This window comes from Globicephala melas, chromosome 13 (genome assembly GCF_963455315.2).
Source record: "Globicephala melas chromosome 13, mGloMel1.2, whole genome shotgun sequence".
Taxonomy (NCBI): Eukaryota; Metazoa; Chordata; class Mammalia; order Artiodactyla; family Delphinidae; genus Globicephala; species Globicephala melas.
In genome coordinates this window covers 22,878,967-22,904,472 of record NC_083326.1, presented here as the reverse complement: position 1 = coordinate 22,904,472, position 25,506 = coordinate 22,878,967, and the positions used below count along the sequence as shown (strand labels likewise).

General features: G+C 39.1%; 1 protein-coding gene across 6 annotated transcripts in view; it reads right to left on the bottom strand.

The window, feature by feature from the left end:
- Positions 1 to 2,254: 2,254 nt before the first annotated feature.
- Positions 2,255 to 25,506, bottom strand: part of SOCS6 (suppressor of cytokine signaling 6) — a 34,178-nt gene continuing 10,926 nt past the window's right edge. For all 6 annotated transcript variants that reach the window (XM_060310254.1, XM_030868164.2, XM_030868167.2 and 3 more), the window contains one exon: positions 2,255 to 7,900. In XM_060310254.1, the coding sequence (XP_060166237.1) occupies positions 6,164 to 7,771 (1,608 nt within the window). In that variant the 5' untranslated portion in view covers positions 7,772 to 7,900 and the 3' untranslated portion in view covers positions 2,255 to 6,163. The remainder of the gene's footprint in view (positions 7,901 to 25,506) is intronic.

Sequence of the window (25,506 nt, the reverse complement as noted above, 5' to 3'; positions counted from 1 at the left end):
GGGAAATGGATTCTTCTGCATTTAAAGATATACATCTATTGGTTTTCCAGGCAAGTGTCACACCGAAGTCACTGTTAGGCTGGTAATACTTAGGACCAAATGGTGCTCACAAGTTGCCAGCCACAAGAGAACAGTGTGTCAAGGACTACAGTGAGAAGTGGGCTGTGACAAAGGCATTAGGTGAGCAGGTGGCTTCAGAGTGACAGTTCTCAATGGAGAGGACCAGAGACACTACCTCTTAAAGCTGTTGGGATGGAACGGCGCCAGAGGCCAGATTATTTACACAAAGGAAGGGAGGTTCTCTTTAACGGGATTCTAGGGTGGAATTCCATGTATTTAAGAGAACATTATACAACTTCACTTGTGACCTAGGCTGGTGTTATCAAAAGCTAGTGTCTATTAGACTTACAGAACAAAGTGAGAGACCAGAAAAAGCTAGCTTCCTAAAACAATCTGTGCTTCCTAAAACTTCCTTGGTGTGGGGTAATCCATGGCTCATGATCAAAAAGAGTCTTCTTTTCAACGTAAGATGGACCCTTTATTTGAAAGCAAGTTACCAAGGACAGAATTTGATGGCCCAAAATGACCTCTAGGCAAAGGCAACTGGCCCTGTTCATAATCCTTATCAAAATAATTCCAGCTCTGGTCAGCTTCTCCTTGGCTTTTACAGTCTGAAGGAGCCTCTCCCAGGAGGACCCTCCTCCAACCCTTCTGGAAGAGGTGGTGAGGCTGCCTGGTATTAAGTAGGGAAAATGCAATTTAAAACAAAACTCCAGGAGTCTGGCTACAAAATTCAGCTGTGCTCAGAAATGGATGCTTAACGCAGACACCCACTCCTACTGGGTTCTTTGTCAGTGTCAGGCCCTGGTGTTAACAGGAGGCCCTGGACTCTGGGAAGGAGGCTGGGGGAAGGCGGACGGGGATGGTGGGAACAAAGAAGCTGAGGCAGAAATATCCGTTCGCAAGACAAGTCATGCAAAAAGAGCAGGAAGAACAAACACTAGTCAATTTTTTTTAAAAAAGATGTTTCAGAAGGTTGGGAAGTCCTTAAAACTGGAGACTGGAATACGGATAAACTAAAAGAATTAAAGGAAATGTTTTAAAAAATAATGAAGTTTAAATGAAGCTAAAGAGTTGAAAGAAAAAAAGAAAACTAGATTGGAGGTTAAAACAGCAGACAATAAGGACTAAATTGAAGTGAAATAAAGGTTAAAATATTTTTGACTCAGAAAGTTGAAGGTCTAGTAAAAGAATAAGTAAAATCTGTGAGGTTAAAAAAAAAATTTAAAGCTGAGGTGGCAGGCAGTACGAGAAATTGACTATGGTCAGCATGATAATCAATTAGGACGCTCTGAGGTGGACCCAATGTTCTCAGCAAGTCATCTCATACTGGACAGCAAGTTTTGCTCTCTTGTTGAATGAGTAAGAATCTGTTTATTTGGCTAGGGTGTAAGTTTGTTAAGTCTATACTTCTACATAGTTCTTGAGGCCTGACGATTCTCTTTCCTTAATTTCATATTTCATTAGCACCACCATCAGCAAAGTCTGACATTAGAATCAATGCTGTCAATTGATACCAGTTCTGGAAAACGTGGTTAGAACGTGACGTTATTTGGAGTCTACGAAAGACAAAATTTGTGGTATATTCTGAACAAGGTCATTTAAAAATTTATCTTTGTATCAGCTATGATAAAAGACTTGTTAAAAAGTAATAGAACAACAAAACGCGAAAGAACATTTAACCCAATATGGTGTTTAAGAACTTTAAAAGCATATAATGAAATTCAGGGGCTATGAGAAACCATTCCTGCCTATGAAGGGATTTCTAAATGACTTCTACACAAAGCACTATTTTGATAACCTGGTTCTATATCTATGAAAATACCATTAAGTAATAAGGGATATATTTTTTTCAAATGTCACAATCCAAACATTTTACCATTAGGCCTAACATTCTTTTAATGAGGTTTTATTACTGTGTCAATTTTAATTAGTCTTTGCTTTGCAAATGTTCTGCCAACTCACTCCAGCTTTTGTATTGAAGGCTCTAGGATATCAGCAACATTGGCTAATTCCTAATTTGTTGGATGTCTCCTATGCCACCATTTCACTTTTGCTGTTTTACTAAAATTTGTTGGTACCTACCCTCCAGTAACTGCCCAGTTTATGGGACATCCAGAAATTATCTAGTTACCCCTATACTAATTAAAATCCAACTCTGCATCTGGTTATTAAATAGACTGCAAGGCAGACCTTGTGAACGAAATTTTTATTTACACACTGTATCTAGAAGCAGATACATAAATTCTTTATACGATTAATTTCCAAAAATGTGCAAGAAATTAATTTGTTTACAAACCAAAACACGTATTAAAATCAATGGACTTTGGATAATTCATTCTGTGGTGTTCTCAGTACAAATGGTACACACCTGATTCGAAACATACAGAAAAGTGTAAACTACAGCAATCTGGATTGCAAGTATTAATTCCATGGCACTCCAACGACTATAAAATTTCTTGAACCCAACATGTATACTTATTACAAAATTCTATAAGAATTTTTCATCATCTCTGGATGTAGAGTTTGGATCGCTTTTCAGAAACGGCAGCTACACATTCGCCATGTTTTAACTGATTAATAAAAAAGGATGTTTATAAAAAATCTTTACAGGATTAAAAAAGTATTAAAAGAAACTGAATTTGTGATTACTAGCGTACCAATACTTTATTCTAGAATTTTAAAGTTATTTACGGAACTGGCGACTGTTCCTTATTAGAGTTTTCAACAAAACTGTCTATTGCTGGTAGCATGATTTCATTTTCAAATTACGACTTCGCATTCGATGAAAAGCCATGAACATTTAAAATACGTTACTTTGAATCATTCATAAAGCAAGTATCTCTCATATACAATGTGAAATGTACAATGATCAAAATTGGCATTTCTGAAAGCATTGTTAAGAAAGATATTCAGACTGGTAGCACTAGTAGAGACACTGCATATAACCTACCTAAGGTTTCAGTAATTTTTATCCTGTTTCAGTAATACTGGCTCAGAAATTATCATGTGTATATACTTGGGTTTTATTTCCTATATGCCAGTGATATAGCCTTTTGGCACATGATTTTCTTTAACAGCAAGATGGTTGCCCTGTGTAGCTGGTTTCCTTAAAAACTATTTTTAGTTCTATGATCGTTTCCTGTGATATTTTTTGACCTTCCAAAATTTTCACATTATTGCACCAAACATAACAGTTTTCCTTAGAAAGAGAAAGAGACTTTTTCAAGTACTTTCTATGCTTTCTTATTATTTGTAAAATTGCATAATAGTGTCCTAGTAACACTGGAAATAGCTTCTGGCCTCCATCATGTTTCTGTGACAAGATATTTGATAAAAAGCAACTCTGATTCATTTATTATGGCAGAAAGATACAGCTTTCTTGTCTTCTTTTTCTTGCCTTGAGCTCAGATTTTCAGAAACACATATTTAAGAAATGACTTACAGGTAGTGCCCATGTCATCTACGCTACCATTCAACAGAATCCAGAAATTCACCCAAATGCTACCTAGACAAAACTACAGGATGATTTCTCTTTTTCCCCTTTCCAATTTTAACCAGACTGTTTTACTACCCTACAAAGCCAGTCTTTCACATTATGTTGTACTGCCTATATGCCAAATGGTTCTCTTTAAACAAAAGCAGAAAATATTGCAACACTCCTTTCTCTGTAAATAACTTCTTGGCAAATATTTTTATTTTTACTGATACACTATCAGACCCTAGCAATTTGAAATTGGATTAGAATAGGGCATTTTACTTAAAAGTATTTTATATTATGAACATAAAAAAGCACATTAAAGATTGGCTTTCTGAATTAGAACAGTATCAAGACTTGCCCTCCATAAAAACACAAAATACAATTTTAAAACCATTTATATGGAAATCAGAATGATCTTAACTTGAAACCAAATGGCTAGATCTTAAACACATGGTATCATGAGGAAGGCGTGGGGAACAGGCTACGCCCACATTAAGATGGGGTTCAGGGCAGTCCAAAGACCTCTGTGCACCATGATCTCACAAAGAGTACATGTAAATGCTTCTAGAAACATGGAGAAGCCATCTCAACATTTATTATTAATACACAGTGACTCTGTGACAATACCTGCCATCTAATATAGATGCACAGGGACTTTTAACTCACCCTAGATATATTTTAAATTGTTTAAAAATAAATAGTTTTGCAAAAAAATAGTTTAAATGTCTTGCATTAATTTGATAAGTTTACAACTCTGTAATAGTTCTTAATCCAAATAGCTTACAATGAACACTTAAATTATATTATTACAGTATACTCCATATTCCATCTTATTAGGTGAAAACATATCAGAAAATGAGAGGAGTCTTTGTCACAAGGTACAATCAAACATTCCACCAAAATTAAGTACCTTTTCCCCTTTAAGTCAAAATATCATAACAGATACTATGGCATTGTGCCTTTTCTTGGTAATTCTCAGTTGACTCTAAAAAACAAAGAGAGAAAAAAATGGGGATACTGCTTATGTCTGAATGACAACGCTATTACATTTGATCTGAGACCTTTACTCTTGTTTTTAAATGGGGGTAAGAGATAGGAAAACCGAGGGACAAAGGAAGAAATATCTTAAATTACATGCTTCGTCTGAGAGGGAAACATTTCCTTTAAAGTTATGTAGCTAGAAACATCTTCTGGATGGAGCAATTCCGAAACACTAAAGAATCATGCAGTAAATAAACACTGCATTTCAAAATAAAAAGTATTGGAGGTAACATACTCCACCCCCGCCCAAAGGACTGACTCAGAAGAGATGAAAAAACTAATGATGTCAATTTACTAAGGACTTAAAAAGAAACAAATAGAAAACCTATTTTTAAAGGTCAGTATATACGGTAGGCAAACACTTCCATACACCTGATTGGGTTTTAATATTTTTCTTACATGGTGCTCCACAATCTCCACAGTTCGTCAACTCAAGTCACTGGGTTTTTTTGGTTTTTTGTTTTGTTTTTTTGGTGGGGGGGAAGGAAGGGTCAAATCTAGCACATCTCAATAGTGACTGCATAAAAGAAAAATATAAACCCAACTTTAAAACAATGTTTTCTTTCTATTCAAATCAATTTAAAACTTTATATAAACTTTATGTTGCAAGAGGATCTAGTCCATTTATGAAAATCATTTCTACATCAAGTTCACCCAAGAAAATGTTGACTAAGCTAAAGAAATCACAGATAAAACATTTTACCAAAGGAAAGTATAGATAACAATAAAACTGCTTAACACCGGAAACTATGATCATCTAGTATTTCTTTAATAGTTCTAGTTCCATTAGGTCTTTATATGTTACGCCAATTTGTACCAGAGTTTAATGACAGAAAAGGCAACAATTTCTAAATTGGTGGTATACATTTCTTTACAATTCTGTAAGGCCATTTATTAAAACAGACAAACCACAAGATGAAAATGAAGGCAACAGAAAAGTCCAACTTCTCACAACCAACATAACAGCACAACCTTAAAAATAATTTAGAACTGAATGTTGTAAAAGATATGTAGCAGATCTCTGTTCCATTACCCAAGATTATGTCAGTTCATAATTCTAAATAAATCCTTCTGAAGTATGAAATTAAAAATCATTTTCAGTGTAGGTGTGACCTCTGTGACTTATCACACGGCTATGTTTACTCAACACTATCTTTGAAAACGGGCCATTGAAAGAGACATAACAATGTTCATTCTATAAGTTTCATTTAACTTTACTTAGGATTGAATACACATGAAATGTGCTTTTAATGCATAAAAATCACAGTGGATAGCAGCAAAGGACTGGGGGCGGGGTGGGTAAGGAGAATCTGATTAATTCACATTGTGATTATTCTGCACACTGATGGAAGATAGTTCACTCTTCTAAAACCTCAAGACTTCCCTTTTTAAAGAACCAAAGTAAACCCAAGACACCTTGCCGACACTTGCCCACCCCTAAACGAACTGGTTACTCTTTTACACATAAAACTGAAACAGTATGGCAGCAAAAGATTTTGATAGCAATGGAAAGTCTGTAAACTGTATTCCAATCTCTTTTCCTTCCTCCCCAAGTGCAAGACGCAGGGTTCTCAGAGCCTCTCAGTAGTGCTTCTCCTGTAAATAATCCTTCATTTTGTTTGGCAGAGGCAGCTTCTGAATCAGGTCTATTCTGGTGTACTGACGGATGACGAACCGGCACAGGTACTGCAGGGAGCGCACCTGCATGAAGCGCGACACGGGGTTGGTCAGCCTGACGGGGTAGGTGGCCGAGCCCGGCAGGCGAGACCGGGAGTAACAGAAGGCCCCGTTCTCGGAGTCCCTGACTGAGTGCTCGATCAGGTCCACGATAGACGTGTGTCCTTCCACGTCCGGCTGTTCATAAAAGCTAAACCTACCATTTGAATGTTCGATTCTAGTGTGAAGGGTCTTGCCATGCGAGCGGAAGCTCAAGCTTAAAAGGTAGCGGTCGTCAGAACTGTCCCGAACGAGGAAAGAGCCATCCGGCACGTTGGCCAGCTTCCCTTCTGCCTCCCAGCGAGTGATGGGGCCCCAGTACCATCCCTGTTTTGCAAGTTTCTTCAGCTCCTCCGTAAGGCTTGTCACGACCATGGGACCACTACTCTGCACTGAGTCATAAACTCTGGCAACCCCGGGGGCAGAGTTAGGATCGAAATTCAAGTGACAGCGCATACTTTCGGCCACGTGGGCGTCGGAGCCGGCGAGCCCGCCGAAGTTCCTTTGGATCTGATTCGTCTGCAGGGGAGGTAGCAACGGTGAGAGTGGCGGGGCGTCGTCGGGACTCGCCCTCGGGCTCTGCAGCACGACTCCCGTGGTGCCGATCAGCAAGCCGTTCACTGACTGGTCCACGAAGATCTCTGGGGCCACCACGAGGTCCGGGTCTACCTGATTCTCGTCTTCGGGGAAGGAGCCCCCTCCCACTGGAGGAGGGACCGCGGAGACTTCCATGGGGGAGGAGCCGTCCAGACAATAGCCGCGCGGTCCTTCCAGAGGGTACATCCCCTCCTCCAAAGGCACAGTGTACTGAATGTAGTCCTGAGGCACGAGTCCGATAACGACAGGCACATGTTCTTCCAGGTGGAGATGCAGGTCCCCATCCTGAGACTCAGAACTCTTGAGCGAGTTCGTCTGTTCTTGGCACGCGGTGTCGGCCTGGAGGTCGTGGAAGTCCTTGCGCACGCCATTCAGGGCCGGGCCCGGGCCAGGCGAGTGGACCAGGGCCTTGACCCTCACCTCCATCTTGATGCATGTCTCCTCCGACGCGGTGGGGCGCAGGGGCCACGGCGTGGGGCTGTAGTGGTGGCTGCGCAGCGAGGTGGACCTCATGGGCCTCTGCGCCCTCACGTCCTTGAAGACGATGGGGGCCGAGGAGGAGGAGAAGGTGTCCTCGTCCGCGGAGCCCCCGGAGGGCGCACCGCCCTTGCCCTTCGGCTTCTGTTTCGCAGACAGCCGTCTTTTCAACGTACCCATTAGGCTTTCACTTTTTGATCTGCTCTTTCCGCCTTTTTCATCTTCACTGTTGAGATCACAGCTGGCTATATCTTTCCCATAGCAGCTACCAAATAAGGAATCCTCTTTTCCAAAGTCACTGGCTAGTGATGGTTGTTGTACAACCATAAAATCCGCTTCTTCTTTACTTTTATTCAAGTTGAAAGATTTCCGGAAGGTTTTAAGACTAATCTTCTTCATTCTGACTAGTTACCTAATCCAAGTGAATCAATTTCTCTCTGGAATATTATCCTCGAACATCTGGAGAGGCTGCACGCAATGCTGCATCTATGTATTTTTCCCGCTTCATTTACCCTTTGGAGCCATTTTCTAAAAAAATGCAAAAAATAAAAAATGTTAGAAGGCCACATTAAAAAATATCTCCACAAAAAGTTTTATTTTAGTCACTTTCAATCCTTTAGCTTCTGAACAAGGATGCCTGAGTATGTTTATAAGAAGGTAAGCTCCACTAAGACATAGTTTTTCCATTTCACATAGCACAATGCATCACTGCCTACTACCTGATCAGCACTGGACAAATATTTGATAATGCTTGAAGAGCAACTCCGACTCTACCTCTTTCCTTTCTGCACCTTACTTTGATTTTACCCTAATTACGGTTCGTGTTCCTTACTTCCTAACACAGCTCTAACAGAGCCACTCATCCTCTTCACACTGATCCACACCGTCCCCGGCCTCTCCAGCTACCAAGCTACCAGCCTGTGTCCTGCAAACGGCCAGCACTCAACAGAGAAGGCCCCACATCCGTAATAAGCCTCATCGATTCTACAACAAGCTATACGTATTTTTAAATATTCAAACATCTGTAAAAATGAACTAAAGCAGTCCCATCATCTGTGATGAGTTATCTAGGAAAAGCCTGGAAATGTCCTTCTAGAGCCATGAGTTAGTTCAGCGAGAACAGGGCCCATCCACCTTTGCGTTGCCAGTACCCTGCACAGCCAAGAGCGCCCCGAGAGGGGTACTTGCAGCTTTAACACTTTCACCTGCAGGGAACACTCCTAACAACTAGATAAGTACAATTCATCATAGTAGTAGAAACTGCATTTATTTGTCTTAACAGGTAGAAATTGGTGACCTGAAGACTAATAAAAGCCTCCCTGTGTTAAGTGATAATTTTCTGGCTCACTAGCAATGAACCCAATTTTGTCCACCAAAAAACTGGGCATCGGTTCACACGGATATTAAGAAAACGTAACTACCAATATCCATAAAACCAAAGGCTGTGAAAACCAGACAAAACAAACATGTTTTGCCGCAACAACAGGGATGTTGCAAAGGAAGTAACGTTTACAATAATAACCGAACATCAGCAAATTCTCGATAAACGAGATCAATGGATCGGTATCCAGAATGGCTTGCATCTGGTCTGTCTGGAGCGTCACCCCCACCGCCTCCCAAACCCAAGCATGTAAATCTATTTAAAGCTCGACGTAGACGGTCAGGTCAAGACTTTCTAGGAATGGTATAAAATGTTAATTCAGATTTCTAATTATTAGAGAAGTGCAAATCAAAACTACATTGAGGTACCACCTCACATCTGTCACAACGGCCAACACTAAAAAGTCTACAAATAAAAATGCTGGAGAGGGTGTGGAGAAAAAGGAAACCCTCCTGCACTGTTGGTGGGAATGTAAGTTGGTGCAGCCACTGTGGAGAACAGTATGGAGGGTCCTCAAGAAACTAAAAATAGAACTACCATACGACCCAGCAATCCCACTCCTGGGCACATATCCAGACAAAACTCTAATTCAAAAAGACACATGCACCCCTATGTTCATAGCAGCACTATTCACAATAGCCAAGACATGGAAGCAACCTAAGTGTCCATCAACAGATGAATGGATAAAGAAGATGTGGTAAACAGATACGATGGAATAGTACTCAGGCATAAAAAGGCACAAAATAATGTCATTTACAGCAACATGGATGCAACTTGAGATTATCATACTAAGTAAAGTAAGTCATAAAGAGAAAGACAAATACCATATGATATCACTTATATGTGGAATATAAAATATGACACAAATGAACCTATCTAAGAAACAGAAACAGACTCATGAACACAGAGAACAGACTTGTGGTTGCCAAGGAGGAGAGAATTGCGGGAGGGATGGAGTGGAAGGCTGGGATTAGCAGATGCAAACCATTATATATAGAATGGATAAACAACAAGATCCTGCTATATAGCATAGGGAACAATATTTAATGTCCTATGGTAAACCATAATGGAAAAAAAAATTAAAGAATGTATATATGTATAACTGAATCACTTTGCTGTGCAGCAGAAATTAAAGCATTATAAATCAGCTGTACTTCAATAAAAAAAGAGAAGAAAAGTTCAGTTTCAATCTTAATTATGAAGCCTTTTGTTTTTCTACTGCTGTGCCTCGTTTATGCTATTTTCCTCCTCCTGATAAATGTTCTCTTCTTCTTTCCTAATCCACCTTTCAGGGAATTCCTTAAAAAATATACTTCCTCCTTAAATATTCTCTGATCACCCAGCCAGAAAGGAGTTCCCTCCCTTTTCTGGACTCCAAATACTCAACCTGTACCTCTTTAACAGTATGTCACACAGTGACTTAGAACTGCTTGTATTCTATTCATGTCTTATCTCTCCAACCAGACTGTAGTACTAAAAAATAGAGACCATGTCTTATTCGTTTTTTATATTCCTAACCAGGAACTATCATTAGATACTTAATATACACTGCTTAAACTCTTTGATACCAAATAAATATTCCTTAGCTGTCAAGTAAATGGATAGAAAAATCCACACTGTGCAAAACTGGCTAAATCTCCTCTTATCAAAATAAAGCACTCCATATGGCTGATTCGCTTTGTTGTGCAACAGAAACTAACACAGTATTGTGAAGCAATTATACTCCAATAAAGATCTAATAAAAAAATAAAGCACTCTATCTCCTATAAGAATCAAAAGTCATTATTACAAATGATCAAGGATTGGCAATTCCACGTAAAAAAAGACACACAGAAAAACACGTGTCTATCTGTTAGCAAGCTCTACCATACGGGTAATGGGTGTCTACTCCCATACTTCACATGGTATGTGTTCAGACATGTGAAAACTACTGAAGAAATTCCACCAAATAAATACTAGTAAAGAGAAGGAAGTAAATATACTAAATTACATCCCACCCCCCAATACTTAGTACCATGTAGTTGTATAAGTACATCTAAAAATAAAAAGTATCTTTGATCTCACAAGTTGAGGCTGGGTGAAAAGTAGCATAACAATGGCATTACCTATATAAGTACTACGCTGTCATCAGGTCCAAAAGAAACATAAGGTTGTCCTCAGTCTCAGAATATCACAGTAGGGGCTACAGACTGTCCTTTCTGCTTGTAAGCTGCTTTTCCTAAAGTCCTCTACTGCCCTTTCCCCCTCGCATTTGTAAGATACTCTACTGGATCCAAGAGGAGTTAAGATGTGTGATTCAAAACTAAGAGATGAAATCTGTGAGCTCCAAGATGGGTGAAAGAAAACGACAGGTACACCAATATGTATAAAATAGATAACTAATAAGAACCTGCTGTATAAGAAATAAAATAAAATTCAAAAAAAGAAAAAAAACGATAGGAAGAAACTGGACAGACACAATCTGATAGAGTATCTTTAAGCAGTCAACTACGAACATGACCAACGATTAAAAGCCCTAAGTCAGACCAGACTGTAAATAAAGACACAGGGGAGGGCATAGTGATTCCTGATTCTGCTTCCTAGCTGCACCCTAACCTGCTGCATGCTAGCGTGTGGGTAAAATTCACGAGTGGGTCTTAGTGGTTCTGCCAATCTGCTGAACTCACAGACCAAATACTCTATGTTCCTTTCTCTACCTGTCACTTTCCTCACACCCTCAAAGGAGTTCTGACCTACAAAAAAGGTCTTCTGTCTTCAGAGAAAACTCTGTACATGGGAAGAATGCACCTCAGTGGTAACAGAGCCAGTGGCCCTAAGGTCCCGGTACTCACCATTTCCTGGGAGAGGCTGCCTGGGCCGTGCAGACACAAACCAAGTAAAGTAAAGAGGACAATCGTTGGTAACTGTGACAGATACCATGAAGGAAAGGGAGGCTATCAGAGAACACCAGGGTTCCTACTTTAGGCTCCATAAACACATAAGACACGTATCCAAGGCCTCTCTGACAGCCAAATATTTAGGCTAAGGCTGGAATGATGAGAAGGAGCCAGTCGTGCAAAGGAAGGCTGAGTGAACAACTTTCTAGATTGAGGGAAGAGCATGTGCAAAGGCCCTGAGGTGGGAAACTGCAGATGCAAAACTGAGAAGCCCAGTGTGCCCGAACTCCAAGGCGTGAAGGATGAGTGGGCACAAGACAGGCACGGCAAGGTACCTGGGTCTGGTTCGAAGTGCAATGAGAAGAACTAAAAGGTTTCAAATATGAACATGGTCTAGTTTATATATGCACTTCCCAGTTTTGAGACCACACATCATCCTCTCCAACACAGACACAAACCCATCAGGAGTGTACCTTTGTTGACAAAACCAACCAAAAAAGCCCACAAAGAACCCAGGGGTCTCAAACTGCCTCATCTGAAAAACAGACGAACAGTTTCTGAATAACAGTAAGATGCTAACCACGCGGAGCTGTTTGGAGATCTCGGGGAGGCTATCCCAGTCCTCCTCACAGGCCGCATGCCTCTAAAATTCTTCTAACAATGGATGGGTGGGGAGAGTTCAAGTTCAACATAAAGCACTGGAGAGACTCAAACATGAGTCAACTGCATATAAAGGTTTTATTCATAGCTAGTTTCCATTTGCAAGCAATTCTTCATAATGCCCCAATTTTGTGATATAATTTTAGTGAATTACATTCAATTTCAATTCTGGTAGGAAATAGTTGTCATTTCAAACCCTTCAGGGTCCACCATTTATGGATAGGCCAGTCATTAGAAATGTGTGTGTGTGTGTGTGTGTGTGTGTGTAGGTGTGTAGACACAGTTAATGCAGCTAGGAACACATACAGACTCATCCCGAGGTTGCACGGAGAACATCTGCAGCACGTGCCCAAGCTTTAGGGATTCACAACTAAGTAAGTTCTGAAAAGTAGGTTCAGAGGACGAAGAAAGATTCAGAACATGAAGTGGAAAGGAGGCCTGAATAAGAAAGAACACACTGCAGGATCCAGGCAGCCTATAAGAAGGCAACAGCCTCATCTCCTGCCCACATACACTCTGGTCTTCCTCGAATCCAACTGCCAAACTGCAGGAAGAGTAAAACCCGAAAGAGCTTTCCATCTCACCCAGTGAAAAACAGGTCTTTACAGTGGGCTGCAAGGCCGCACATGATGTCACGCCCCCATTCCTATACCACTCCTCCCTTGCCCTCTCCACTCGCGTCCTGGTGCTCTGAGAATACTAGACACGTGCTGCCATTGAGGGCCTGGGCGCTGGCTGCAAACATTACACAACCAACTCCGCCCCCGCCACTTCTTTCAAGTCTTCACGACTGTCACTTTCTCAGTGAGACCTGCCCTGATCATGCCATTTAGGCTGCAACACAAACCCGCTTACCATACTCACTCATTTTCCCTGGCAGACAACAGAACTGTCTTAGTAGGTTCTCCGTCACTCTCCCACCTCTTTAAAGATCATAAGCTTTACAAAAGTAGGGATATTAACTCTGCCTTACTCACTGATGTGTCCCAAGCATCCAGGAGCACAGCACGGGCATGGGAGGTGCTCAGTAACTATGAGTCAATAAATGCTAGACATGCAAACCTAATCAGGTATGGTGAACGGATCCCCTGCCCATCTTCACCTTCCTCACTCCCCACCTCAAGCAATAATTCACCATCATTTGGGAAAATGTTACAACACTTCTTAACATGGTCAATAAATTCTACACAATCTGGCTATTTTTGATGATTTCTGCTCCATTCACATTCACCATATTTTCACTCAACACACAACTTCTTAACATACTGCTCCTTTGATTTGAACTGTGTTTTTTTTTTTTTCCATTCTCCTCCTTGACTAATTCCTTCACACATCAGCTCACCTGTCAGTTCCTCAGGGAACATACCTTACTCTTCCTGATTAGGTGAAATCCCCCAATTACAATGATCTCAGAATACTGCACACCTCTCTGGCCTACGATTTTTATCTGGGATGTATGCTTACATCTGTTTGTATGATTATTCGATTAATACCTATCACCCCATCAGACTATGATTGACACAAAAGCAGAGACTATGTCCATTCTTTTCCCAGCATGTTATCGCAGCACCTAGCTTGTATCTGGCCCAAAGAAGGCACTCAATAAATATTTGCTGAATAAACAACAAAGTAAAATGAATGAGAACACTGGCCCACAATGACAGGCGACTTGATGCTGATGTATTTAATTGCCTCAAGAGCAGAACTGGTAACTGCCTCTGATGTGGTAAGTATTACATTTAAATTACCCTTAGTAGATCTGGGGTTCAAATGGTTCTGCTTCCCACTATCACATCCATTTCATAGAAAACAAGACTGATAACCACAGTAAAAGTACTTGGTAATTATCTACTTGATAATTATTCCTTTTCCAACTACCAACCCATATGCAACTTAATATAACATTCAATAAACAAAATTCAATCCTAAACATTAGAAACTACAAAAAGTTCTAGTAGGCCATATGGTCTTTATCTCTTCCCTTCATTTTCTAGGCAAAGATTACTCTGGAATTTTTAAGAGTATCTGTTTTTCTGTTTGCACTTCTAAAAATACACGCCATCTTTTTATAGGATTACCATCTGTCTCATCATGCCGAAGTAAATGTTCTGAATTAGTTTCACTGCTTTTCTAATTGTAAAATTTTAAGTTTACACATATACTTGAAAATGTGTATAAAGGTTCAAGGGGAAGTTTTAGACATGAATACTTTATCCATACAGGCAGAAGATAATATCTTCAAATAATTTCACAATCTCTTTTTTAAGGAATGATTGGAGGTAGTCATGCTTGCCATTGTAAAATGAAAAAACTTAAAGGACAACATCAAAACAACTACCTAAGCTTCAACAAACAAAATAGCGTTATTATTGCCATTTTAAAAGTGAGGAAACTGAGTCTCAGAGAGATTAGAACTTGCCCAAATAAGTTAAATAATTTGCCACGAGGAAAACTAGCAGATCCAGAATTTGAACCTGGATGCTGACACCAAAGCTCACGTTTCCCCTATAACAAGCTGCCTTGTTGGTCGTGCTCGTGCTTAAGTCAGTGGTTCCCAAACCTTCCTGTCTTGGGACCTTTTTGCCCTTTTTAAAACTACTGAAGGCCACAATAAAGCTCTGTCTCTGTGGGTTATATCTACTGAAATCGTTTCTTAAAAGTTAGTTGCCCTGGGCTTCCGTCGTAGCGCAGTGGTTAAGAATCCACCTGCCAATGCAGAGGACACGGGTTCGAGCCCTGGTCCGGGAAGATTCCACATGTCACGGAGCAACTAAGCCCGTGCGCCACAACTACTGAGCCTGCGAGCCACAACCACTGAAGCCCGTGCACCTAGAGCCCGTGCTCCGCAAGAGAAGCCACCTGCGCACCACAACGAAGAGTAGCCGCCGCTGGCAGCAACTAGAGAAAGCCCATGCGCAGCAACAAAGACCCAACACAGCAAAAAAAAAAAAAAAGTTAGTTGCCCTGGGAAATCTGAAACCATATCAAGAATTTCTTTACTCTGTTACATTTAATCCCTATTAGAAATTAGAGATTTAATAAAAATATTTATTAATTCATTTTTAAATGACAATTTACTCATTACATGTTAACATAAATAATTTTTCAAGAAAAATAAATACATTTTCCCAAAACAAAAATTCAGTGAGAGAAGTAGTACTGTTTTACATTATTGTAAATCTTTTCTCTGTCTGACAAGACAACTGCACTCGTCTGTGTTTGCAGTCAATCTGTTACAATATGTTGTTTCAGTTAAAGTGTAAGAAGAAAATCCAACCTCCTACAGATATAGAACTGGAAAGGGGAGGATATTTTATTTAATAACCTTTTCATAACTGTGGATAGTCTTCTTGTGATACTAGAACAAAATCAAGTGCTAGTTTCCTAAAAGTTAGTAGTGCTAAGAAATCTACAGCCATATCAAGAATTTTTTACTCTACTACATTTAAATCCATTGGTCTCGGTGACATTTTGAATGAATCCTTTATGCAGGCATGATTTTTTAACATCAGGTATTAGTTATTTCATTATACAATATCAAAAAATTACATTTAATATCACCACTGATCTCATCAGAAAAGTCTGTAAGTACTGGGAAGCAGTTAAGCAAACAGTGGTAGATAGAAGTTTTCCACAATTCTAACTTTTGCTTGAATCTAACATGGGCAACGATATTGTCAGTGAAGAGAAAGGCTTTACTTTGACCATTTATAAGAAAATATCGACTGAACACTCAAGTTGATTAACCATAGTTTGTCTGTCAATTGTTCTTTTAGGTAAAAGTGGCGTGTCATGAAAGAGCAGCTAGTTCAGTAAGTAACTCAAACAATGGCACAAGGCTTCGCTCAAGACACCTTCGTTAGCATGTGGTACAAGTGCTTCCTACGCACTTCCATTTCATCATAAGGATTTTGAAAAGGTGTGTACTCAAGGTCAAAATGTAATAAAATTAATAATTTTTATAGCTTCATCAATGACATTCTTAAATGTAACTGAAATTTTCTTCTTACTACAAGTGCTTGGAGGTGAAGAACATATGACTACTATGAGAGTTTAATACTATTACACAGTTAGTGCCATTGCTTTGTTCGTGGTAAGGCACCATCAATTTTATTCACATTGCTTTTGCACCCTCGGCAAAAATGGCGATACAGTGAAAAAGGCAAATGCTTTAGCATTATTATGAAAGGGGATCCACAAACCATACTTTGAGAACTGATAGCTTAAACTACCTGTGAAGACAGTTTAAAAGAACAAAGAGAAAGACTTTTAATGTAAGCAAAGCATCCACATTAAAAATCAGCAAGATAGGAGGTTCACTGTTGTAACCATCTCTCTGCATTTCAATTTCCAGCCAGTTTCTTAGCGTGACATGGCTCATGCCCTCCCAGGTCAGCTCCTTGAATTCTATTCCACTGCTCCTGAATCTGTCAGGTCACTACCTGCCATTACCTTTATAAAAAAGGAAAAATAAAAAAGAGACTACTAAAGTCTTTCCATAAAGGGAGAAGCAGAAATGAGGGAAAGAAACAGACCATATAAAGAAAGAAAATAAGGTCAATGGCCAATATAACAGGAGATGGAATTTAGGTCCCAATGTTTGTTATGCCAATAAATATGAATGGGATACACCCAACCATAAAAATAAAGAGACTTTCAGATCTGGTTTTTAAAATCCAATCATATGTTACATAAAAACAACACACTAAAACCAACTGCCTCATAAAGTTTCAAAACATCATAAAATTTCTATTAGCCACCTCTTTCCGATTCTCCTCTTCTTCAGCATTCCTGTGATTTTCTTATTCTATCAGCTGAATTATATCTACTTGTATTCTATTTGAGATGAGGAACACTATCACTTGGTCACTTGTTAGACCCCAGTAACTGAAATAGTTCCTGGGCATTGCTGATGCTCATCCAAACTTTTCTGAACTTAGAGTCTTTTTTTTTTTTTAAAGTTCTTCCTCCAAAAAAAGTTAATCGATTTGTAAACACTAAATAAATGCAGATGGCTAAAAAAATTTTCTGCGGAATTAGGTGTAAGCAAAACCGCTCTAAAGGACTATGAAAACGTTACTGCAAAAAATATCTCAGCCTTCGTACGAAGGTTGCTTTGCAAGTGTGATTATAATTTTACTTAAAAGAAGTGCCAAACTGGAAATCAAAGATGATGCATTATGGAAGGCTGGAGAGGACATAATTCAAACTGATAAGAGTTTTTAGTCACTGATTATTTAAAGAAAAGACATTGGTCCTACACTTGGAAATGAATGAGAGTGCATATTTACTTCTTTTAATTTAAAATAAAATGTTTAAAAGTACATGAGTGTATGTTTCAGTGCAGTTTTTTTTTGTTTTGTTTTGTTTTTTTGCAGTACGCAGGCCTCTCACTGTTGTGGCCTCTCCCGTTGCGGAGCACAGGCTCCGGACGCGCAGGCTCAGCGGCCATGGCTCACGGGCCCAACCGCCCTGCGGCATGTGGGATCTTCCCGGACTGGGGCACAAACCTGCGTCCCCTGCATCAGCAGGCGGACTCTCAACCACTGCGCCACCAGGGAAGCCCTTCAGTGCAGTTTTTCCATTAACTGATAAATACCAATCCTAATTATTTTGAGGAAAAATCCTCTAATAGAAAAGAATGAAAAAAGGCATAAGCTAACAACAACTGGCTGTCATAATCAAGAAAAAAGGGAAAATGTGTTTACACAAAATTAGAAATGGAAAGAGCAATAACTATGGATCTATGAGAAATCAAAATATGTTAAGAGTACTTTGAAATGCTATGAAAATTAACCTGCAACTCAGATGAAATGGATAATTTTATGGCAAATATATATTACCAAAATTTGTATCAGAAGAGGGAGGAATCCAAAAGAGGCTGACAGTTGTCAAAGAACCTGAGAAAGTTATCCAAGAACTACCATGGCCCTCTCTTCCCTTGGGGAGAAAAAGTAACAAGTCACTATAGATATATATCCAATACTCACTAAACTACTTCAGGGCATAGCAAGGAAAAAAAAAAAAGGCTCCCAAATTTATTTTTGAAGTCAAAAGAACACTGATACCGAAACTGGACAGAGACAACAAATTCTAAAAAACCAAAACACCAAAATCTCACTTACGAACACCGAAACAGAAATCTTAAACAGCAGCAAATGTTCAGAGCAGTGGGGGAAACAATTCAACTAGATAAGGTACATCCCAGGATGGCTGGCATGGCTGTATATTTGTAAATTTATTAGTATAATTTATCATAGATCAAAGAAGCAAAATCATATGAGCATAGCTATAAAGAACAAAAAAGATCTGAAAAAATAACATCAATTTCTGACTTCCCCCAAAAATAGTCTTTGTAAAATTGAAATAGATGGACATTTAACACGATACATATAACAAAATTATGAGCCATAATGAACAATGAAGAAATGCTGAAAGCCGGCAACAAGGATGCCAATTATCAATACTTTATTTAGCATTATTTTCAACATATTAGCCAATTAATTAGACAAGAGTAAGAAATAAGTATAAATATTGGAAAGGAGGAGACAAATTGTCATTATTTACAAGTGACATGATTGAATGAATATCTGGAAATACAACAGATGCAGCTGAGGAACTATTAGGGGGGAAAGAAGAAAACTCAGTTAAGTAACTGCCTACAAAATGTATATGTAAAAATCACTAGTAATTCTATATTTTTTTAAAGCTGGTAAGAAAATACAATAAAAGACTAGATTCTACTTATAACAGTTTTTAAAAAGATGAAATTAATTTTTAAATGTCCAGAACTTCATGAAAAACTCTAAAACTCCTCAAAGGATCATAAGAGATCTAAATATATAGAAAGACTTATCTTGTTCTTCAATAAAACAATTCAATTCTGTCAAAATATTAATTCAAGATCCCATGAAAACATCAAGGATGTCTTTGCCAGAAACCTGACAAAATGATATTGAAGTTAACTCTGACATATAAACAATGAAAAAAGTAAGGAAAATCCTAAAGGACAAATGAAGGAGGATGAGCTGCACTGGATGTCAGAACATACTGTGAGCGCTTAAACCTGGAGGGACAAGGACTAGGAAGTCAAGAAACAGACCAGACACATAGGAAAGGCTCTGTAACTACGACAGGTGGAACTACCGGAGGAAAGGTGGGTTATTAAAGAGACGATGAGAGTAGGTTGCAAAACCATTTGGGAGTGGTGGGGAAAGGAAGATTCTGACTTTATTTCTTATGTAAAAATAAATTCCAGAAGGATCAAATATGTAAACAAAATAAATAAATAAATGAAAGTTGAAGGAAACTCTTAAAAAACTTGCACTGCAAGAAAGACTTTCTATGCACAACATAAAATCTTGACTCCATAAAGAAAAAGATCGACAGATGTAACAATGCAAAATGCATAAATTTCTGGATAGCCAAAAAATGACATAAAGCCAAAAAACAAACTGGAGGAAAACTGCCAACACATATGACCAAGGATTAATTTCTGTCACATAGACCATGCTCTTAGAAATCAGTAAGAGAAAGGCACACAATCCTATAAGCAAACGGGCAAAATATACAAAGAACAGTTCACACAAAAAGAACGATGGAAGAAAAGAAGTCAAGCAAACAAGTAAGAGAGAAATCAGGCAAAGCAGGAGAGGGAGAAAATGAATTCAAGTGGCCAGTCAACACCCTAGAAGATTCTCAACTCATTCACCACAAAGAAATTAAAGGAATTTGGGCGAGATGCGAACTGTTCTACAATGAGATTGTGATGGTGGTTACATGACGGAATGCATTTGTATAAACTCAACAGACTGTACACTGTAAAGGGTGTTTCACTGTACATAAACTGTATATCAACCTTAAAAATTCACTAAAAAGGAAATTCAAAGCAAAACAAGATAATATCTTTCACCAATGAGTTTGAAAAAACTAACAACGTTGGCAAAGGTATGGGAAACTAGCACTGATAACTAATCGTTGAAGTGCAAATGGCTACAACTTGTGGAGGAGTATTTGAAAATATTTATCAAAATCTTAAAATTCACATATGCTTTAACCAATAATTATGCTATTAGGAATTTGTCTTTTGGATCCATATACATGCCGAAAACAGGAACATATGGAAAACGATGTTCGCTACAGAATTAAAAAAATAAAAACTAATATTACTTGATCATTTACCTAGTAATGGTCTACTATTGGTAAATACAGGCCGCATATTGGCCTAATATGTGCCAGGCCTTGGGTTAAGTCTTTGGAATACACTGCGTCTCGTTTAATCCTGATAACCCAGCGAGTTTGGTACTAGCACAAGAAGTATATAGCACAGTGGGCAGCACTCCTCTGAAACCAGAATGCACGAGTTCACGTATATCCCCAGGTCCACCTTTTATCGGTGTGTTATCTTAGAAATAACAGTATCAATCATGCAAGTTAGTTGTGAGATTTAAATGTGTTCGTAAATGCGATATCCTTAAAAAATGCTGACCACACAGTAAGCTATACAGGTGCTTGCAGCTAAAGGCAGTCGTAACAATAGTAACATTCCCATTGCATAAATGGGGACGCTGAGGCAGAGATCACAGCACTTGCCTAAGATCACAGAACTGATTCTACAGAACGAGTCCACTTAATCACTACACAAGACTTTTGCTGCATAATTCATTTTGGTAAAAATGTGGAATTAATCTAAATATCAGGGAGCAACAATAAAAATACACATCAAAAATCAGTGACTAGTTTAATAAATTATAATCCATCAATACGACGGAATATTATATAAAGAAAGGGGTCTAAGATATATTGTTGGAAAAAGGCAAGTTACAAAATAAAATGCAAATATGATCCCATTTGTGTACTTATTTATATGCCTAAATATGTATAGTAAATGTCTCAAAGAATATCCGAGTATCAGTGATTACACTTCTAGTGAACAGGAAATGGGATCAGGAAGCCCTACATGCAAGACATACATTTTCTACAGTAGATCTTCCTGTGGCAATGGAGCAGGTTTCACTTTACTACAGAACAATGACCACCCTCTCCCCTTACAAAAGAAAATCTGCAGCCTGTGTAAAGGAATGTGTGTCTGTGTGTTTCAGCCACCTGGTGTCATGAAAAGCAGGACTCTGATGCCCTCAGGGTCAAAGGTAAGGTCTCAACAGCTTTCCTTAATCATCCATCTCTCTAAACCTGCTTAAACTGTTCCCAGTTCTCCCCAGCTTCTTATCTCCTGATCCATCTTCCCCTTTGCACCTTGCCTTGCCTCATTCCATATACCGCACTCTCTTCTTTCAGTCTTTTGCTTCCTATTCACAACCCAGACTCTCCCAGCAGCTCTGATCCCTATGAAGACCAGGAATGAACACCTGATCCAGCCAAATCCCTGACATCAAACCACCTCGGTACCACTGAGTTCACTCCATACAAGTGGTTCTCATCATTCACTACAATTTCTGTATGTTTCCTTAACTATGCCCACCTCTTTGCCTCCCTCTCCTACAGTATTTATCACTCCAGCTCACATACTTGTCTTGACACTGATAAAACACTGCACTTCCTTGAACAGTATAAGGAGATAGCTGCAAACCACAGTAAAAACACAGGGATGAAAGATAAAGTCCTTACCCTCCAGGCCCTTAGATTCTAGTAGAGAATTTAAGTAAGCAAGCATTTGCAGAAGGGTTGTAAAAGGAACACATTAGGATGCGACCATCATTCAGAGAGACCTAACTCACACCAGGAGGAAGAGGGGAGGTGTCCTGTCACTACGACTACTACCACCACCACAAGCACCACCCACTAGGAGGTTATTATGCACTAAAATGCACACTAATCTCCTTGAATTCTCACAAGAACTCTGTTTGGAAGGTCCTATCTTTATCTCCATTTTATAGAAGAGTAAACGAAACCTTAGAATATTTAACAATTGGCCCAAAGTCACAAAGGAAGTTGCCAAGCAATAGACACAAGAGCCGTCACGTGTCACTTTATCTGTGTTAAGATAATATGGAGCCTGGGAGGACAGAGCCTTGTGGTTCTGAGCAGAGACTCTGCAGCCATCCTGCCCGAGTTCAAATCACAGCCACCACCGCCCAATGATCTTGGGCATCCATGCCTCAGTTTCCTCATCTGAAAATAGGAATTAAAAAGTATATACCAAAGGGGATCCACTTCTGGCATGATGGAAAGGGAAGCTAATAAATCCTCTCTGTAAAAAGTAACTATAAAGCTGGGCCAAACTGTCAAAAGCAACCATTTCAGCATTTTGGAGATAAACTAACAGCATACAACAGAGAAGCTTATTCATAAAAACCAGTGAACATTGGGACTTCATTAAAATTATAGACTTTTGTGTTGCAAAATGCATCATTAAGAGGAAAGAAAAGCCACAGACTGGGAGGAAATATTTGCATACCATATATCTGATAAAGGACTTGTACCCAGAACAAATATATAAAGAACTCTTTAAGACTGAATGAAAGACAAATAACCTGTTTTAAAATGGGCAAAAGACTTAAATAAGACCTTTTACCAAAGACATACAAATGGCCAGTAAGCACATGAAAAGGTGCTTAACACTACTGGTCGTGAGGACAATGTAAATGAAAACCACAATGAGACACCACCACCCACCCACTAGAAGGACAAGACCCAGCCTTCGCAAGAATGTAGAGAAACTGGAACCCTCCTGCATCACTGGTGGCAACGTAAAGTGAGTTGGCTTTTAAACATTTTTCTTTTTTCCTTATTACAGGAAAGAATGATTAAAATGCTTCACTAGATATACAGAAAACAAAGATTTATGGAAAGGCAGGTAATTTCAGACCCCTAGGAATCACTCCGTATCAGTTTATACAGATCATCTACTTCCTTTTTTCTACAGCTGTATAGTACTTGTGTATTGACGTTTTATTCTTTTTGTGGTGTCTTGGAGAACTTAAGTTTCTCACTGCATTTTAGTCGAATTTGTTAAGTCTTCCCTCATTGTAGGCCGATTCTATTGTCTTAAGAAATTCTTCCAACAATGAAAGCATGTATCTCCTGTTATTTCCTATAAAAAAGTATTAAAAGTTCTGCCTTTCACATGTAAGTCCTTGGTTAATACTTGGTTAGTACTGACTTATGTGTGAGGTAGGGATTAATTTGCATTTTTCCACAGGGATAACCAATTGGCTCAACACATTAACAGAAAAATACTGACCCTCATAAGAATCAAAGAAATGCAAATTAAAATAGTAGTGATTTTTCACAAGTCAAATCAGCAAAGATTTTTCTAAATGATGATGTTCCCTACTTAAAAATGTCTTAATATAGTTGTAAAAAATCACTTGGCTATATGCAACTCTTAAAAATATTCATACTTTGACCCAATAATGCTAGTTTTATAAATCTTGAATATGAAAACAAAACATAACAATGTCCCCTGCATTATTATGTGGTGAAAAATAAATTTAAATTAAAAAAACCAGAAACATTCTGATTTCCAACATATGAGAACCGTAAACAAAATTCTTACACATCTACACAATGGAACTTTAGGGAACCACTAAAATTGATATTTATACAGTTAAAAATAACATGGGGGAAAAGTTCATATTGTTCATTTGTTAAGTGCAAAAACACAGGAAACAAAATCTTATGTAAAGTGTGGCCTCGATTATGTAGAAAGAATAGGGAGGAAAATCAGACCAGAAAGAAATACAGCATAACTGTCAACTGGATCATAGAAGACTTTGTAAATATTATTTTCGATACCTTATTTTCAAAATATTCTATAATAAACATGGAGTGTTTTTATAAGGATAAAGTCTGTAAATTTGTTTGTTCTTAAGGTACTTTTTAAAAGGGAATGGCTGAGTAGATCCATCAGGTCAGAGCAGAATGCAAGGTCTTTTCTTGGCTTTTGTACCTGGCATGACTACCAAACAGAAAAGTAAATCAATAGTTAAGAATATTGCATTATTTTTGTTTTATTACAAACTAGACAGCCCCCTCCTCCTCAGCCCACTTAAAATAACTTTTTGCAAATCTGACGTTACTTTTTATTTGGTGTATGAAATATTCAAAGTTTAAATGCTAAGAGTAATAACCCCACCAGCTCTTCAATGACCCTCTTCCCTCCCTACTTCAGCTTATATCCCATGATTAATCACCATCATTCCACAGCTCATACCTTCAATTCCCTTCCCCCATTCTCACTCTGAAAAACTCCCCTGGCAAAACCACAACACCCGTTAAATCTGACTCTCCCTGCGCCACTCCTGCACCCTTATAGGGAACGTGGCTGGAGAAACACGTGACCACTCTGGCTGGTCTCACTTCGTAGTCATCACCATGAACCTCAGATGGAGCCTTAATGCCGCCTGGAAATCAAACCACATTCCACTGGTCCATTCACCTCTCACTTTCCTTGCCGACGATGTCACATCTTTCCTCATACCTCCAACACCTATTCCCCCATCTTCAAGCTCAGCAGATGGCCCAGTGTCCTATTTCACAGAGAAAACTAAGAACTTCAGAAGAAAACTGCAGACTCTGACACCACATCAACCCACATCCATCCTTTATTATATACATCCACGCACCTTTCTACCGGGCCCCCTCCACTGGTGTGCTTGGTCTCCTTCTGCTTCCAAAAATTTCCCTCTACTGGATCACTCCTAAAAATGTCACTTCTCATAGACACAAATAAACTTGTCCTGACCCCACTTTCCCCACAATCTATGGTTCTACCTCTTCAATCCCCCTGCAGCAAAACGCCTTGGGAAAATCATGCATACTTGAGATCTACAATTCCCTTTCTCCCATTTTCTCTTAAACCCAAGCCAGAGACCTACTATACCACCATTACACAGAAACTGCTTTTGCCAAGGTCACTCATAACGTCTCCATTGCAAATCCGGCACTGGCTCTCAGTCCTGATCTTACACACTCTACCAGCAGCATCTGATACAGCTGGTCACTCCTCAGATGCTCAGCCTCTAATCTCTTAATGTTGGGGCACCCTGCACTCAGACCCTGGTCATTTCTTCTCTATCTACACTCACGTCCCTCAGCAATGTCATTCATTCTCATGCATGGAATAATGATGCGTCATCCACTCCCAAACTTTTATCTCTTTATTTAGCCCAGTTATAGTCAACTCCCCTCTTGACTTTGCTGCTGCGCTATCTTATAGATATCTGAGACTTAGCATGTTCAAAACTAAACTCTGG